Consider the following 16,322-nt stretch of genomic DNA (forward strand, 5'->3'; position numbering starts at 1 on the left):
CTTTGTCAAAAAAGTAACACACAGGAATCACTTTAATCTGTGAGTATTTTTATTTTATAAAACTAGTTACATTTATTACAGGTTTATTAGTACACTTTTAATAAAATATTGTAAAGTTAAATGAATACAAGAACTGTACAAATATGACAGTAGAAGCATTGTTCTTTCTGATCTGAGAGAAGTGCCTCCATACTGGCCATTTCTCTGTGCCAGCAAAACAAAGAGAATGAAAAAAAGAAAACATTTGTTGATTCAATTATCTAAAAAAATTCCAGATGCCATTTCCTGCAACAATGGAACTGGGAGGATTTCGCCTTAGGAAGTAGACGTGTCTCGGTTGCCCAGGCCTTCGACTCATAAACATGATAGCATTTCTCTGGCTGTCCAAGGAGTGATGCACTTCAGACTTATCATACAACCTTCATTTTTCTCCGCTGACTTATTAAGTTATCTCATGTAAAAACATCTTAACATCACAGTGAACAGATTTCTATTGCTTGTGTTTCCATTGTTCTTAAAGTGTAATACCTGTGGAAGGTAAAGTACTGTACAATGAAAAGACTCAGGGATGAGGGTGAACTGGGGTGGGATACTTGGGGTCAGACGGGGGGTGTACTGTAGCGGATCTCCATGTTGAACTTGTCAGACGGAGGTGGAGGCTTCTTCAGCATGTTGTGCTTCATGATCACCTCCTCATTAGCATAGATAGGGGTGTCTGTGTCGTCAGAGTGGTACCCTGACTGGTATCCGCTCGTCTGATTGGATGATTCTGATGCTAGAGATTCTTTACTCTTACAGCGCAGAAGTTGGCTAAAGAAAGGAAGCAGCAAGGAGACATTTGTCATGAAAAACCCCAAAAGCCAATGTGTTTAGAGTTCTCAAACAGATATCATATGGTTAAGAGTGGATAACATGTAATGTGGGTTATCAGCTGATGCTCAGTCCTCACCTGAAGCTGGGTGGGATTTGCAGCTGCAGTTGATTCAAACCTTTTACCTCCTCTGGTGAGAAGCCCATACCACAGTCTGTGTGGCCCTCCTGCAGAAACAATTTAAAGAAACACCTGTGTTTGGCACTTGACAGTGAAACATTAACATTCTTTACTTTCCAACTTCGTTTTACTGTAAATTAGTGTTTCAAGATCAATAGGAAACTACTGTACAGGACATATAGTTGCCAGTTTATTAACTCCACCCACTCAACCCAAATAGGTATGGTGTCAGAGAAGACTGGTACAACTAAACTGAATTATATCAATGTTGTTTCTAGTTTTTTAGCCATATTTAATCCATCTACAAATGAGGTTTATGTATTTCATTTGTGGAGTCACAGACACTCACCATGACGCTACTGTGAGCAACAGGGATGTCCTCAAACATCTTTACACTGAGGGGCCGACTGCACTTCTCACTCTGTTCAGACAGTCTGCATAGAGAAGTCAATGAATACACATAATAGTTTGACATTTATATGTAAGAGCTCCAAAGCAGAGTGACAACTGCGATCATCTTGCTGACCCAAGAGTTGGTGGTTTGTCATAGTGGAGCTGAGTTTCCAAGATCTCTCCACTCTGAGGCCTGCTGTTGGGGCTCCTGGGGTCAAGGGTCACTGGAGGTCCTTCTGCCTCACCTACTGTGAGTGGGATGTAGTCCTTCCCATCCTGAAACCAAGAACAGGCTGTGTTTATCATCTCAAATACCCACTGGATCAATAAATTCTAACAAGTTTGCATCAGCCAGGTCTTTTAACTTCAACTTCAGGTAATGACTTCCTAAAGTTTGCAGAATGATTTGGAAACACTCAGGTAAATGGGTGTGAATTTGTAATCAGCTGTGCCTTACTGGACATACCCAAAGTCTGAAGCTATTTGCATACTTATGTTTTTGACACACACAGACCTGTTGGGCACTGGCCTGTAGCAGGTTCCCCAGATGTTCGACCAGCTCTGCAAATGTTGGCCTGTCTGTGGGACGATCCAACCAGCAGTCCAACATGGTCTGGTATCTGTGAACACAAATCAATTGGAGTCTTAGCTTGAGTTTTATTTTTGCAATCAGCTGAACTCCATCAGACTAACTTTCCCCTCACATCTCAGTGGTGGCATATTCTGGGGGTCTCATCCTGGTGCCTTCCTTAAGCCTCCGGCAGAAGGACTCATCGATGCAGACACCTGGATATGGAGAAGCTCCTGCAGGACAGACAGACAGAGGTGACTGCAGGTATACACTGGTTAATATGTGCTCAGTGTTATGTGTGTTAGTGATTTCTATTCTTACCCAGGGAGAAGATCTCCCACAGAAGAACTCCAAAGGACCAAACATCACTCTGTGTAGTGTACACCCGGTCAAAGATGGTCTCAGGAGCCATCCACTTTAGAGGGAGACGTGCCTGTAGAAATTAATGTATTAATTTTTGTTCCACAGGAATTAGCTTGATAGAGCATGTTAGCATTCATTCTGAGAGCTCACATCTCCCTTGCGAACATAGTCAGGGTCTTTGTAGACATCTCTAGCGAGGCCAAAGTCACAGATCTTCACAACATTGTTCTCTGATAGCAGGATGTTTCTGGCTGCTAGATCTCTGTGGATACACTACAGAGACATAGACAGATTCATTTAGACTGATTGTCATCTCCAGCTTTTAACAACTAACACAGAGATTTATAGATAACGGTAGTCTCACCTTGCGAGAGGACAGAAACTCCATGCCTTTGGCCACCTGGAAGCTGTAGCTTATCAGGTCCTCCATGGTTAGATGGTCATCGTCTGTGCTCTCTGTAGTAACACATAAGGTATTTTATAATCATACAGGTCAACCAAATGTATACAAGCATGAGGTAAAATGCCAACTGTGCCATTCTGAGCTGTTTTCAGCACCTTCCTGAGTGTCCATGTTGCTGCCTGAAGTATTGTCTCCAGCTGTGGAGCAGACAGCCGTTCCTGTGCAGATGTCCAACTGGGCAGTCTTCCCCAGACCCAGATCTCCTTCAGTCACATCCTCTTCTGCAGATACCCACTTCTGGCTATCCACCCGCTTCCTCTGTTGGCCACAAGAAAACACCAATATCATGTAAGTAATTGTATTCATTTTCTTCTGGATACAGGTATTGTTTTGGCCACACTGTTAGATTATTAGATACAAGCTATGGATTGACACTGGAGTACAGTACTGTGGTCAGTGATGTGATGGGGCAGTGGGCTGGGCTGAGGTTAACCACATCAGAGGGTTGGCTGCGATTTGTTAGTTTATATGGGTCACAAGTCATTTACCTTGTAGGGACTGTACTCTCCACGCTTGCTCTTCAGGTAGCTGGAGAGGTTTCCATGTTTACAGTACTCGACAATGACCATCAGTGGCCCTGTGGAAACAGGAAACAGCAAAGAGGTTAAGGATCAAAGGATCAACAACTCATAACAGCCCATTACAGTACCACAGGAACTGAATTAATGGGAAGTATTAGGCATATTATAGGAAAGGAAATAATGAGCCAAGATAAACACTGATAGCTTTGTGTTTGAAGGTAAGACCATATTAGGTCAGGGAATTTCCATCACCTATCATCATAAAGGAGAAAATTACTTAGGAATGCTGCATGTTCAGGTCACAAAGAGGATGAGGTTCAAAAACTTACCACCAGGCCTCGTACAGGCTCCCAGCAAGTTGACCACATTCAGATGATGTCCAATATGAATGAGGATTTTAAGCTCTGACATCAGGGCACGGTACTCACTAGATGTGGCTCCCTCTGTGACATAAGGAGTTAAATTTAACTGAGTGTGTGATTGGAAGTGTACTATCTGCATCAATCAATACACACACACACACACACGTATACAAATATATATATAGGTATATATGTGTGTGTTGTGTGTGTGTGTGTATGTGTGGAAAGAATGGAGGACAAAGTACTAACCCTTAAGCATCTTTACTGCAACAGTGGTGCATGTGGAAGCTTTCTCTATGCCAAAGGCAGCTGCTTCTACCACCTGTCCGAACGCTCCTCGCCCCAGTGGATCACCTTTAATGCAAAACACGTGTTGTGAAGATACACTTGCAAGTAACACAGTGTGGACTGAGTGACCCATCTAACACTTCGACCTAAACTAGAAGATCTCAACAACTGCTGGATGCATTTCCATTAAAATGTATACAGACATTCATGGGCTCCAGGCAGTGTCTCCTATTGACTTTGGTAGTGCTGTGAGTTTACTTCTACTGCCACCAAGGGTTGGTGGACATTTGTGTCTTGTTTTATTGAAACACACAATAATTATGGAATTTGTGAGGGTATTATATAGTGCATAAAGTTACACACTCAAATAGGAAGTGCTTTCAGACACAACCTTAGTCTTCATGTTAGCTCATGTAACACAGATTCGTCATGGAAATCTAAGTCTGTGTAGATTCTCAGTTGTTCAGGGAAAGTTAACTTGGAAATCTAACTTTGTTGCTTTTTTCATTAAGTTCGGTTAAGTTAGCATTTATGTAAACTAACGAAACTGGAAATTTTTAATCACATGTAACTTTCTATTTCATGTTATCTACTCATTGTTTGTGTTACAGTTGTCTAATATTAGTGAGTCCTATCTCTGAGAGGCATTTCAGCTCAAGGACACTTCCTTGTCTTTGTCTTTACTTGCTATGTCACCTAGTTGCCTACAGTAGTCTCTGGGTTTAATGAGATTTATGCCTCACCTAGCTTTAGCCTTTCCCGTGGAAACTCCCATTTGTTAGCATCATATGTGAGCCTTTCACACTGCTCGTCCATGGGCATGTCCTCTGAGTCCAGGATCATGGACAGGTAGCCTGCCTTCAGATCCCCACCGTTTGGCTACACAGTGATGAGAGTGAGAAATATGAGACAAGCAGACATGCAATGTGTAAATGAACAAGCCATCATTTGTCTCAATTCTCCCTTTCACTGCATTAAAACTGTAGAGCAGTTGTCTAGTGACTCTGGAGCCCATCCAGAAAGAGGGGCCCTGTCTGTGTTGCGGGTCTACGTGACTTATGGGAGCAGAACGTGATCCTGTTGTTCCTGGATACAAAGCAGATTGGCCACTGAGGACCAGACCAGTCACTTCTAATCAGTCACCCACAGTGTGTGTGCCCATGCATGTGTCTGTGTTTTAGCAGTTAATATTTTTATCCATCGTCAGCTCCCCTGTGTGGAACTGCAGGGAAAATCCAAGGAAGGAAAAATGTGCCAAAGGGAGGATGAGGATGAGGATGAGGAAGTCCTTACTCTCTTTCTTCCACGGATGACAAAGACGATCAGCAACCAGAAAAACATTGCGATGACCACTGACCCAATAGGAACAATCAGTTCCACATTGGTCTTTTCCTCTGTGCCTAGAATAAACACAACAATATAAGTTGCAGGAGCATTCAAGATGATAAAATGTGTCAAAGAACATATCATGCAACTAATCTGACAAATGTGGGGCCAATTTTCAGAGAAATACATGGGACAGTTGCAGAGGAATGTCGGGTAGAATTTCAGTGACGTGCATTGCCACTGTTGCATAAAGTCCAGACAGGTTTGTCATTGTCTTTGGCATGTACACATGTGTATGTGTGTGTCTGTGTTTGGGTTGGAGGAAGGAAACTGTTGGAATCTGGACTGTAAGCAAACTGATATTTTATCTAGTCATAACAAACGGTCAGGAGTCAGCACGAACAAACTGCCAAAGACAACTTGGAAAAGACCTATCAGAGTCATAGTGGTATATAAGTACATGGTGTAATGAACCGCCTCTCTCCACTACAGTTGAGTTTAGGGAATGTGCAGAAAAACACTGGAGGAAAGATGAGATCAGAAGAGGCAACACTTGTTTAATTTTTACTTTTAGCATAAGGGAAGATAGTCTGAAGTTTTTGGGGAGATGGAGGATTGGTCTTTTAATGTAATCTTTCATTCTTTGTTTGTTTTTTTAAAAATCATGTGGTTACGGTAAATGATGGCATTCATTCTGAAGAGACATCAAAGACACATGCTGTGGCTCTGGCGGCAAGTAAACTGATTTGGTGGATGGTCAGACTTCTGATCTCAGAAACATCAGACTACAGCTTCATCTGACTCAATTCACAGATATTTTTAATGAGTGGACTCTGGGTCCATCAGAAGCTAATGAGCTGCTGCCTGTGCTTCTTTTATTCCCTTTGTGGCTAAAATAACCATTTACTATTTGCCATAAATGTTTTAGTTTGATATATTCAGTGGGTATGGGTATACTGTAAGTCAAGGGAAGGGTCATGGGAAGGGTCCAGAGAATATATTAATAATGCTGGTGGAGTAAGTTGTGTTTCTATAAAATGAAACAATAGATTCAACCACCCACCCCACCATAATGATTTTCATAAAGTTCTTTAGTTTTAAATTGTCCTTTTCTGTTAAACTCCCTCACAAAGATTTTCTTGTCGGCGTTACCCTCCCTCGTTAGCAGAGCTGGCGCGCGAGAAAAGCTGGAGCTGCTATAACTGGGCCTGTATTCTGCTGGCGGGGATCAGGTCACGTAGGCCCTGGTTCTAGTTAGTGCATTTGTTTGTTTGTCATTTTGTCTCTGCGTTCAGGACAGAAAAGGGTGGACAGGAGAGCAGAGGCTGCAGCTAGTGCGGGGCTGACCTCTCCCTTTGTCCTGCAGTCTCCTCATTGTTTTGGATTTAGAAACTGCAGGAGGATGTGCGCTTACTGGGCCAACTTCCTGTCATGTGGGAGCAAAGTTACTCCACATCTTATCAAACATATTGTATGTGTGATGTGAAACACTGAGGCCAGATATAAATACATGGCCTTTGTGAGTCCCGCACACGTGAAGAGGTTACGGCTAAAGGCTCTTGCATGAACCATAAACAAGATATTTTTCATTATTAGCCATGGATGGATTTTTGAACTGGCCTACTGGGACATGACTGTCAAGATCTCTTGTTGGAAAGTCAATCACATAGACACAAAGAGACATACAAAAAAAAAAAACTACGAAGTGACACAACAATCAAGAGAAAGCCAGAAGAGTACCACAAAAGACATAAAACAACAGAACTCAAAACAACAAGGACACACAAAACAACTACCACAAACACATAGAGATGCTAAATGAATACAAAAACACAAAACCAATATAAAGAGACCACAAGGTGATGCTACAAACTACACAACTGTGAACAGTGTGCCCGCAATGAATTTTGGTTTGGGTCTCTTGCTCCTACATGGTGTAGAAGGATTGGGCCCCTTTTCGATATCAAGGTTACAGTGTCCCATAATCCATCCATGCTATGAACAAACATCATTATAACATCATTATAAGAGCTGTGTTTCAGTCGCCATTAGCACAGATTTTGTTTAAACAGGCACTGACCTTCAGTCGTCAAAAAGGCCTGTGAGGTGTCACAGCCCCGGCTGTTGCAGGCAGTGCAGGTATACAGGCCGCTGTCCTCCTTCTTCACACGCTGAATGGTCAAAACATGGTTCTGCTGGCTCAGGATCACGCCTGAAAGCAAACAGTGTTTTCAGCGATGGGGACCTTGCAATGTGAGTCACTTTTCTTTGAGCAGCCATTGAAGCCTCACCTGAACCCTCCACCACGGTGTGGTTGTTTTTGGTCCACACCACCGTCGGTGTTGGTGTCCCAGCAACATCACAGAGAAGACTGATGGTTGCACTAATGTTAACTTTTTGATCGGTTAGATTATTGACAACCCGTGCAGCCTCAAGACCTAAAATTGGGATTGAAGAAACTTAATTTCAAACATAGTGAAAAATAGAAATCTTGCTTTTTTAAAACTTGCTTAAAATATCTGAAAAAAAACAACTTAAAGTTTTCAGACACTCAAATGATTGTGTTTCATGAATTTTCTGATTAACAATAAAGTTAATTTATTTTTCTGACCTCTGAGAGAAAGACGGCGTAATAGGCAGGTTCGTTCCTTTGTCTTGATGTTTTGCACCTGACAGGCATACAGACCCTCATCCTGACGAGATGCGTTGGGCAGCAGCAGCTCCAGGGTCACGTTGGTCCCGTGCTGGGTGGCCAGCACAGACTGTGACGGGGGCTGCAGCGTCAGGGAGCGGCAGGGCTGCACCGACGCCAGCTGCTCTGATTTTGAGATGTTGGCCACGCGGAACCAGGCAAGGTTGCCGTAGATCAGCTTGTCTGCCCTACACCTCAAAGCCACATGGTCCTCCTCTACAGGCTCGTTGGATGGCAACATGCTGACCTCAAGACCGCCTAATTGGGTTGGACACAGAATTCAGAATGAGAAAGCCCTGATTTATACTGAAATGATTACAGAAAGAGAAAGCAGGAAAATAGAAAAACCACAGTGCTCACGTGTGACATGGAAAAGGATGATGCGTGAATCCTCTGCTACTTTGTTGGCAGCCATGCATCTATAGAGTGCACGAGCCTCAGCTTTCTTAATCTTCAAAGAGCTCACAATTTTCTATGTGAACACAGTTATTTAGTTAAGAACTTCAGATTTGTAAATACAATACAACATCCACAGTTTATCTGATGTGAGTCTTGCAGTGGCAGGTCACAGGGGAAATTAAGGGTGATCAACAAGTGTTATTTACCTTTTGGGCATGATCAGTGTCAGTCACAATTCGGTCTACAGGGTTATGACCAGAGCTGTTGGTGATATCTCTCCACCCGGTACATTTTTTCAGAGGTATCTCAGACTTAATCAGCCCTGACCTGGTGGGAACAAATGGAGAGAAATCAGGTGAAACTAAAAATAACTCTAACTAAAAAAAAAAAAAAAAAAAAAAAAATCCTCACTGATGCACAAACTGCCTTATACTGTTTTTTCATATGTTTTCTTTAAACAAAAACACTTAATTTTTTTTGTTTTGTTTTGCTACATTATGTAATTTGTTTTTTTGCTAAAACATGCAAACAGCTGTCAGTCACAATTACTGAAAGAAACACAGGAAGACTGAGTATTGTGTCAAACACGACCGTAAAACTACGTACATGATAATGAGGGGCAGAAAGTACACAAAAAGAGCAGCTCTTTTTTGACAACGAGCGCGACGGGAACAACAGGAAATGTAGTGAAAGGGTCCTGATGTGCAGGCAGAAGATAAGGAACCTGCTGATTGTTAAAGCAGCCTTCTCTTTTCTATCAGCGCTCGACAAATTACTGCATACCTGGGAAGGCTGTTGTCTAACTGTCGAGAGATCCCGTCTGTGCTACAAGCAGCACAGAGAGAACTGTGTCTGTATCTGAAGCTCCTCTAAAGAGGCACATGACTTGTAGCAAAAATATAATTGTACAAAATTAGGAAAAACATTCTGAGTCTGAGTAATTGATGTCTTTCTAAAAATGGACATTGTGAAGAGCATGAATCACATCCGCTGATCTGCATCGGGTCAGAGCGTGCTCTCATTGTCTCTTCTCTTGTTTTTGTAAACATCACGAAAACAGCTATTCCTCTGTGAAATCAACAACCTGTTGACAATGAGTGACTGAGAAGCACGTGAACACTGAGTGCGTACACATTAGGAAGCCCCCCCTTGTTCAATCTTTCACTCACACACACTGAAGAAAGGTAACTTACACAAACGCCTCCGGACAGTCCTCTTTGGACATCCACTGCCAGTGGATCAGTGCAGGTGTGGGAAATCCACGAGCGGTGCACCTCAGGGTGGGACTGCTGCCATACGGGTGCACATCAGTGTCCACAGCAACCTCCTTCTCAATGATTTTAGGAGGAACTGCAGGAGAAGACAAGAAGAGTAATCATGACTGTCTCTTGACCCACAATATCAGGCAGTTCATGAAGAAGGGAAGAGAAGAAGAACAGAGAATACGTGCCATTGACCAGCAGCTGGAAGGAGCGTCTCTGTTCCTCTTTAGTAATCTTATTGATCAGGACAATTGTGTAATTCCCCGCATCAATTTCTTTGACTCCACGGATGATAAGGGCATCACTCCTCTGTTTTATTCTATAGTCTTCCTTCAGTGGTAGACCATTTTTTAGCCTGGGCAGACAGAGGAGAGAAATGTTATGAAGGAATCCAAAACATACAGTATGTGAAATGGAGGAATGTCAGAATATCACAACTAAAGGTTTCCTCTGTCTTCAGCACTTTACTTATAACTGTTATTCATACCATTTGAAGCTGGGGTCAGGGTAGGCTAAGTACTTGACAGGGATCTGTGTAGACTTTTGATCCTCCACATTTACCTCCCAGACCTTCAACCATGGCTCTTCTATGTCAATGAAAGGCTTTTCTGCAAACACAAGAAAAATCACAAAGTCAGTCAGTGACACACATCAACATAGTAATAATTCAATAATCAAAGCTATATTAGTCTGTTGGTAATTCACTTTGAACATTTCACATAAAGTTGTCTGAGACCTTTTACTAGGTATTTGTCAGTTTTGCCAGTTCAGCTCTGCTGGACAAATTGATGACAAAATTTTAAACATATGGAAAATTAGGGCAAACAATATTCAGTGCACACAACATACAATATTTTAAAAGATATCATATATTACAAAAAAGGTGCCATTGTTTCAAGAAAACAAACGAAACAAACTCCAACCTACAACATGCAGTGCATCAGAGAGAACAGAATGATGCACTGCATATCCTGAATGTTAAATCTAATGGATGTAACCATAATAATAATAATTGTTATCAGGGCACCCACCATACACTTTAAGAAAGGCTGAGGCACTTTTCTCCATCTGCCCACTGGACGCAGTGCAGGTATATTCTCCAGTGTGATCGACCGTCACATTCTCCACTATGAGTGTGTTGGACAACTCCAGAGAGTTCCACAGCTTCTTCTTATGAGCTGTTGCATGGCTGGGCCTTGATCCATTCCCTGAGGTCTGACAACAAGAAACATACAAGAAATGCAGTTTAACTTTTAAAACAGATCATTTAGAACAAAAGAACACTTCAGAATAACTAAGTGGGTAAGACTTCATTTTTTTTAATACAGAGACAACCAAACTTTAGTCCCCCAAGCTTATGTTTCTTACGTAAGCAGTGCCACCAAAAATGTCTGCAGTGACTTTTTGTCTAGATCTTTTGGTCACCTCAGCAATTCGATCTCGTTGTATAGAGATCAGCTAAAAGATTCCTGAAAGCAGGAAGTGAGGGATGTGTGGAAGGGTCACAGGAAGTGAGATACAGCACTTCTGGTATCTGTCAGTCTTGTCAGTTGATGGACAGTTGTGATGCAAGTTCATTAAACAGAAGAAGAGCCGAAATGGTTTGGGCACTGACCAGGGCCTGACCAGAGTGTGTCCAGTTGAATTCGATGCCCACGTTGAGCTCGGTGTGGGCAAGGCAGCTGAGCACCAGCCGCTCCCCCACAGACAGCCTCACTTCCACAGGGGTCAGGGACAGGTTATAGATCTTGTATCCTGCAGAAAAGGAAGGGAAGACACGGCAGTCAGTTGACAGCCTATTGTTCTCCTGAGACATCAGACTCTCTCTCTCTTTGTACCCAGTCTCCCTCACTCACTCATTTGACCCACTCCCTCTCATACTTAGGATCACTGTCCCCATGTTGTGTGCATTTATTTATCTTACCGACAACAGCCACAATGTAGAGCGGAGACTTAAAAGTCTCATTTCCAATTCGAGTCTGACAGGACACAACACCGGCGTAGCTGATCAGATGACTGGGAACAGTGAAACCTGTCCTGGCATCCCACCAAGAATCCTTCCCATCTGGATGAAGCTCCTTATTTGGATACTTCTGACAGAGATAGTAATTTCATAAATTTCAAGAAAGAATAAAAAAAACATAACTAACAGCATATTGTGCCATTAATCTTATCTGGCTGAGTTAATAAGATAACATTACTCTTCAAAACTGTGTGTTTGTTTGAGTTTGACTATTTGTTTTTTATTAAAGTCCCCCACCCTTAACTCTGAAACGCAACTGAATTTTTGGAGCACCCCTTTAAATATATATATATATGTGATATTAGTTGATATTAATCTATAATGATATGTTTTATAACCCAATTCTTCCACCACTGTTACATCTTTCATCCTACAGTTGAAAGTCGCTCCTGGTTCTAAGATGCTGGATTTCTCTCAGACAGAAGATGATATGAGAACAGAAACAACTCGTCCTTACAGTGTGGAGCGTAACGTTGAGATTCTCCAACGACCCTCGGCACGGTATCACCACCCGCTGTCCTTCACGGATGAAAACCACCTCATAGTCTTTCTCGGACGGTACAAATGGCACCCTGTCATCTAAAAATCAAACCACATGTATAGACATCAGACAGTAGTGTGAAACTAGATACATTTAATTTTCAGTTGATTTGGACTTTTCTTGTGCATAACTGGATGTTGGAACAAACACACGGCATAAAATCATTTCATGGCCACAGAAACATGAGGTAAACTGAGCTTTCACTCTGCTTCACTTCAATTCATATAATATATGAGTAGTATATAGTATATATACATATTCATATTCATCATTACTGTGAAAAATACATGTCTAATCATACAGAAATACAAACTTCACCAAATGGCTGTTGACAGGCATCAGTGAGTGTCTCTGAGGTTGTGAAGAACAATATTAGGTAAAAGATGATTTTATTGCCTTTACGGCCTAAATCAAAAAGTACTTATTTATGATTTTCCAAATGCCAAAGAATTTTGTCATATATCAGCCATAAAGTATTTCTGTATAACAAAGCATCACAAGAAAATACAGCACCATCTCGCCTCTGCAATCACTACAGCTACTGTGAAACAAGGTTAAAACGAATTATACCATGGACAAACACATAAGCTGCTACTGAAGTCTTGCCGTCTTCCACTTTCAGGTCTCTATAAGAGCACTGGTACTGTCCAGTTTCATTGACGGTTGCGTTGAAGATCCTTAGTGTTGTGCAGAAAAGTCCTGATCCACTGCAGTCACTGGTAGAGAAGCGTGTGCTCGTTGGAGGGGTGGTCCACCTCAGGTACTGGCGGCCTCTGCCAGAGAAAACAAAGAATTATAAATGGTCTGTATCTACGCTGTGTATGTACGGTGCAGTGCATGGTAAGATACATTTATGCAAACCTGCAGGTAAGTTCTAGGTTTTCGGATTTGTTCATCCTATGAATGCCATAGATGTTAAGCATTGGTGGATCAGGCATAAACCGCAGTTCAATGGCTGCAGGAATCAACAGAACAAGTTAATCAAAGCAAGGACTGACAACAGAAACAATCACTAGCGATGACATCGGTCTGTATACCTCTAATAAATCATTTCTGTATAAGGGGGTCGGAGGTCACACCATTATCTTTTCCAAGACACACACTGTAAAAACTTAATAGAAATCAAATCAGGTAAAAAAAAAACAGGATAGAAACTGTACAATTTAAAAAAGTTTCCAGTATTTGAGGTAGGGGCGGTGTTTCGTAACTAACTCAATTACTACCCAGGGCCATTTTTCCACTGTTGTAGCAAATGGCGGAGCTTTGTCAAAACAGGAAGCAGAGGAAGATGGGCCGGGTCAGGCTCAATAGCCAAGCACAGTGTGGCCTAGGTGGGGTTCCTGTTTCTGAGGATACAGGCTGCTCACCGCCTCCCTGTGAGGCCCTAAAGATCACATTGTACTGTATGGAATAAAAGCCTAACAAGTTAAGTTCACCAAGTAGACATGTGACTAATTATACAAATTCTTCTTTGCCAGGTGGACACAGATTTCTCTTCTTTTTTCAACAAGATATTACAAAAGAATTTCTTTTTATACCCTTCACCTTTCGAATTTATCCAGTGAATAAGTATTCAGAAAATATAGGAGGGCGGTAGGTGGTCTAATAATTGCAGTGTCCCTGTAGAAGTGACCAGGCTGTTACAGCTGTAGTCACAGCTGTAACAAAGTCACAGCTGTGACTACTTTACTGGGGGGTACATCAATTTGAAATAAAAAAAAAAGAATAAAAGCAGTGTAATAGCACATGCAGCAGGAAATAATCTCCTATACATAACTCTCTTCGCTTATAAAACTCCTCCATTTTTCCAGGTAAGTGTGTTAAAGTAGAAGACCCGATGAGTATTAATTTATAATCTTACCAGCAACCCAACTGATTTTCAGGATAATCCCAAGTAAGTGAATGGCGGGGACTGCCTGAGCCATCATCCGACAGAAGACATGGACTGAGTCTTCATCCAAGTCAATCTAAAATGCGTCAGGGCAGTAATAACAATCCCACACGTCTGGTGCTAATCCATTAACGTTTGAGAGTTTATATTCCACTCCAGGGAAAGTTTCCTCGCCGAAAAGTGATGAAAACAGGTCGCAGTGCACGGAGATCAGCGGTGCGTAAAGTGCGGCTCTGAGTGTGTGTCCATGGAGCTGGAGCTGAGGATGGACAGACGCGCGTCAGCCGAGTAGCCTGCAGGGAGGAGCGTCTCTCTCTCTCTCTCTCTTACTGCAACTAAAAGCTACCACATGAGAGGCTACTTTACTTCGGGACTAGTTGCTGACCGTTGGTAGGACCAACCAAAAACGTTTAGAGGAAAAATCTTTAATTTAAATGTTCAATTTAATGCGCAATCATGCCCTGGTATATACAAAATGACGCCATTTACCCCAGAAACCTTCTCTAAGTAAAGTGACATCATAAGTATAAAGTCACATCTAAGTGGTGAAATGATTCATACTAACACTAATTCAGTAATTATGTACTGAAAACATGTTTAAGATGTATATGATCAGATGATCATCCTATTGAACCAAAACTGGCAATGGGATTGTTTTTACTCAGTCAATTTATTACTGCACATTTTGTCATTTTTCACTTTTATTTCTTTATTTTAACTCTTGTTATATTTGTCCAGCATTGGATCCAGCGTTATATATGTCCAACCAGGTCAAAGGAACTGGAAACAAAGCGCAATAGAAAAACGCCCAAAGGAAGGGAAGGCATAAACAAATAACTATTTTTTAAAGCGCTCTTTTTGTGGGACCAAATAATCAGAGGATCTGCTTTTATGACCAGACCAAAAATGTCTGATAAGTTTTGGAAATCAAGATCAACAGAAAGTTAGGGATCAACTAATAGCACACAGATAAAAATGTTGGTCAGATGATCGTGTTTTTCACAGGAATTCACAATTGCCCTCAATGTGATGAATGCAGCCTTTCACCTGGTAGCAGTGTGGAGGTTTGTGTATTGATACTGGCAGAGATTCAGGAGGGTTTGGGGAGATGACAGGGTGGTATGCGATGTGCTTCACATGTTTCCTGGCCTGGTCACTTCTACAGGGACACTGCAATTATTAGACCACCTACCGCCCTCCTACCCAGCACTTCCTGCAGGGCACTTGACACTAAATACACCTATATGGAAAAGTGGAGAAACAAAGAACATTTTCCATTTTTCTGCCTGTCTTTGTTTTCCAAATTCAATATGAGGTTATTGCTTTAAACTGTGGTCCATTCAAACATATGACATTATATTTTAAAGCAAATGGTGAAATGTTTGAATGTGTAATATTGGCTTTATCTATTTGGGTCTTTCCTCAATATGCAAAAAAGTTGTCATACCATTTCAAATTACTGATTAAACAAAGTACAGTCACAAAACGCCAAATATACAAAAGTTTACTTCAAACATTTGTTTTTATAGCACGTTTCCCTTCTTCGTAGTAAAGCCCAAAACTGTGTTTGCATGAAAACAACTCATATGCAAACAAAGTAAAAAGCTGTGAAATGCCTCAGCACTGTTTGTGTTTATGCTCTGAGATCACACAAATGTATTTCAAAGGTCAGTGTCCCACAGTTGAATACAGAAAGAACTGGGACTGAGCATTTGGGCCCTGAGAAGGAGTGCAAGAGGGAGGGAGCAGGCATTTGCACTGCATTGTTGTGATTGATGCTGAAATGAGGGCACAGTAAAGATGGTGCCTGTGGACACGCAACTCAAGTGAAACAAGAGACTGAAATGTTTTGAATATGTTAAATAAATTTAATAGGTTTATGAACGTCCCACAGGGGAAATTCATAACAGAAAACAAAAGATAAGAGAAGACAAAGACAAACATAGTGCCACAACAATAATGATACTAACACAAAAATGACATTCCAAGGTAACATTAGTGGTAGGAGCTCAAAACCACTAGAGATCTAAACACAAGAGCAATAAACCAGACAGTAAATACGAAATCAACTATGTTAAATTCAAAATCATCAAATAAAAAACTAGGAAATGTAAAAAAAAAGAACATGGAAATTTTCTCATTAAACAGTAAATGAGTTAATCAATAAAATCAATTACAACTTGAATTATCACGTTAAAATTACTGTAAGTTAATTACGGTTAGTGCAGCTTCACAG

General features: G+C 41.4%; 1 protein-coding gene across 2 annotated transcripts; it reads right to left on the reverse strand.

Annotated features, from left to right (window-relative positions):
* Window positions 1-31: 31 nt before the first annotated feature.
* On the reverse strand, window positions 32-14,331 carry kdr (kinase insert domain receptor (a type III receptor tyrosine kinase)). 2 transcript variants are annotated; one of them, XM_026305135.1, is made up of 30 exons: window positions 14,057-14,331; window positions 13,057-13,150; window positions 12,766-12,968; window positions 12,112-12,233; window positions 11,556-11,721; window positions 11,247-11,386; window positions 10,663-10,846; window positions 10,119-10,239; window positions 9,820-9,986; window positions 9,563-9,719; window positions 8,576-8,696; window positions 8,331-8,442; window positions 7,890-8,228; window positions 7,570-7,716; window positions 7,359-7,490; window positions 5,246-5,352; window positions 4,696-4,831; window positions 3,914-4,018; window positions 3,632-3,745; window positions 3,270-3,358; window positions 2,877-3,039; window positions 2,683-2,774; window positions 2,469-2,591; window positions 2,277-2,388; window positions 2,089-2,188; window positions 1,899-2,004; window positions 1,518-1,660; window positions 1,341-1,425; window positions 950-1,038; window positions 32-810 (listed from the first exon to the last, which is right to left on the reverse strand). In XM_026305135.1, exons 1-30 carry the CDS (start codon window positions 14,121-14,123, stop codon window positions 600-602), a joined length of 4,047 nt encoding a protein of 1,348 aa, XP_026160920.1. In that variant the 5' UTR covers window positions 14,124-14,331; the 3' UTR covers window positions 32-599. The 2 variants fall into 2 exon arrangements, with proteins under 2 accessions (XP_026160920.1, XP_026160919.1); XM_026305134.1 differs by having other exon boundaries at window positions 11,556-11,724.
* Between the last annotated feature and the right edge of the window lie 1,991 nt (window positions 14,332-16,322).

This window comes from Mastacembelus armatus, chromosome 4 (genome assembly GCF_900324485.2).
Source record: "Mastacembelus armatus chromosome 4, fMasArm1.2, whole genome shotgun sequence".
NCBI lineage: Eukaryota > Metazoa > Chordata > Actinopteri > Synbranchiformes > Mastacembelidae > Mastacembelus > Mastacembelus armatus.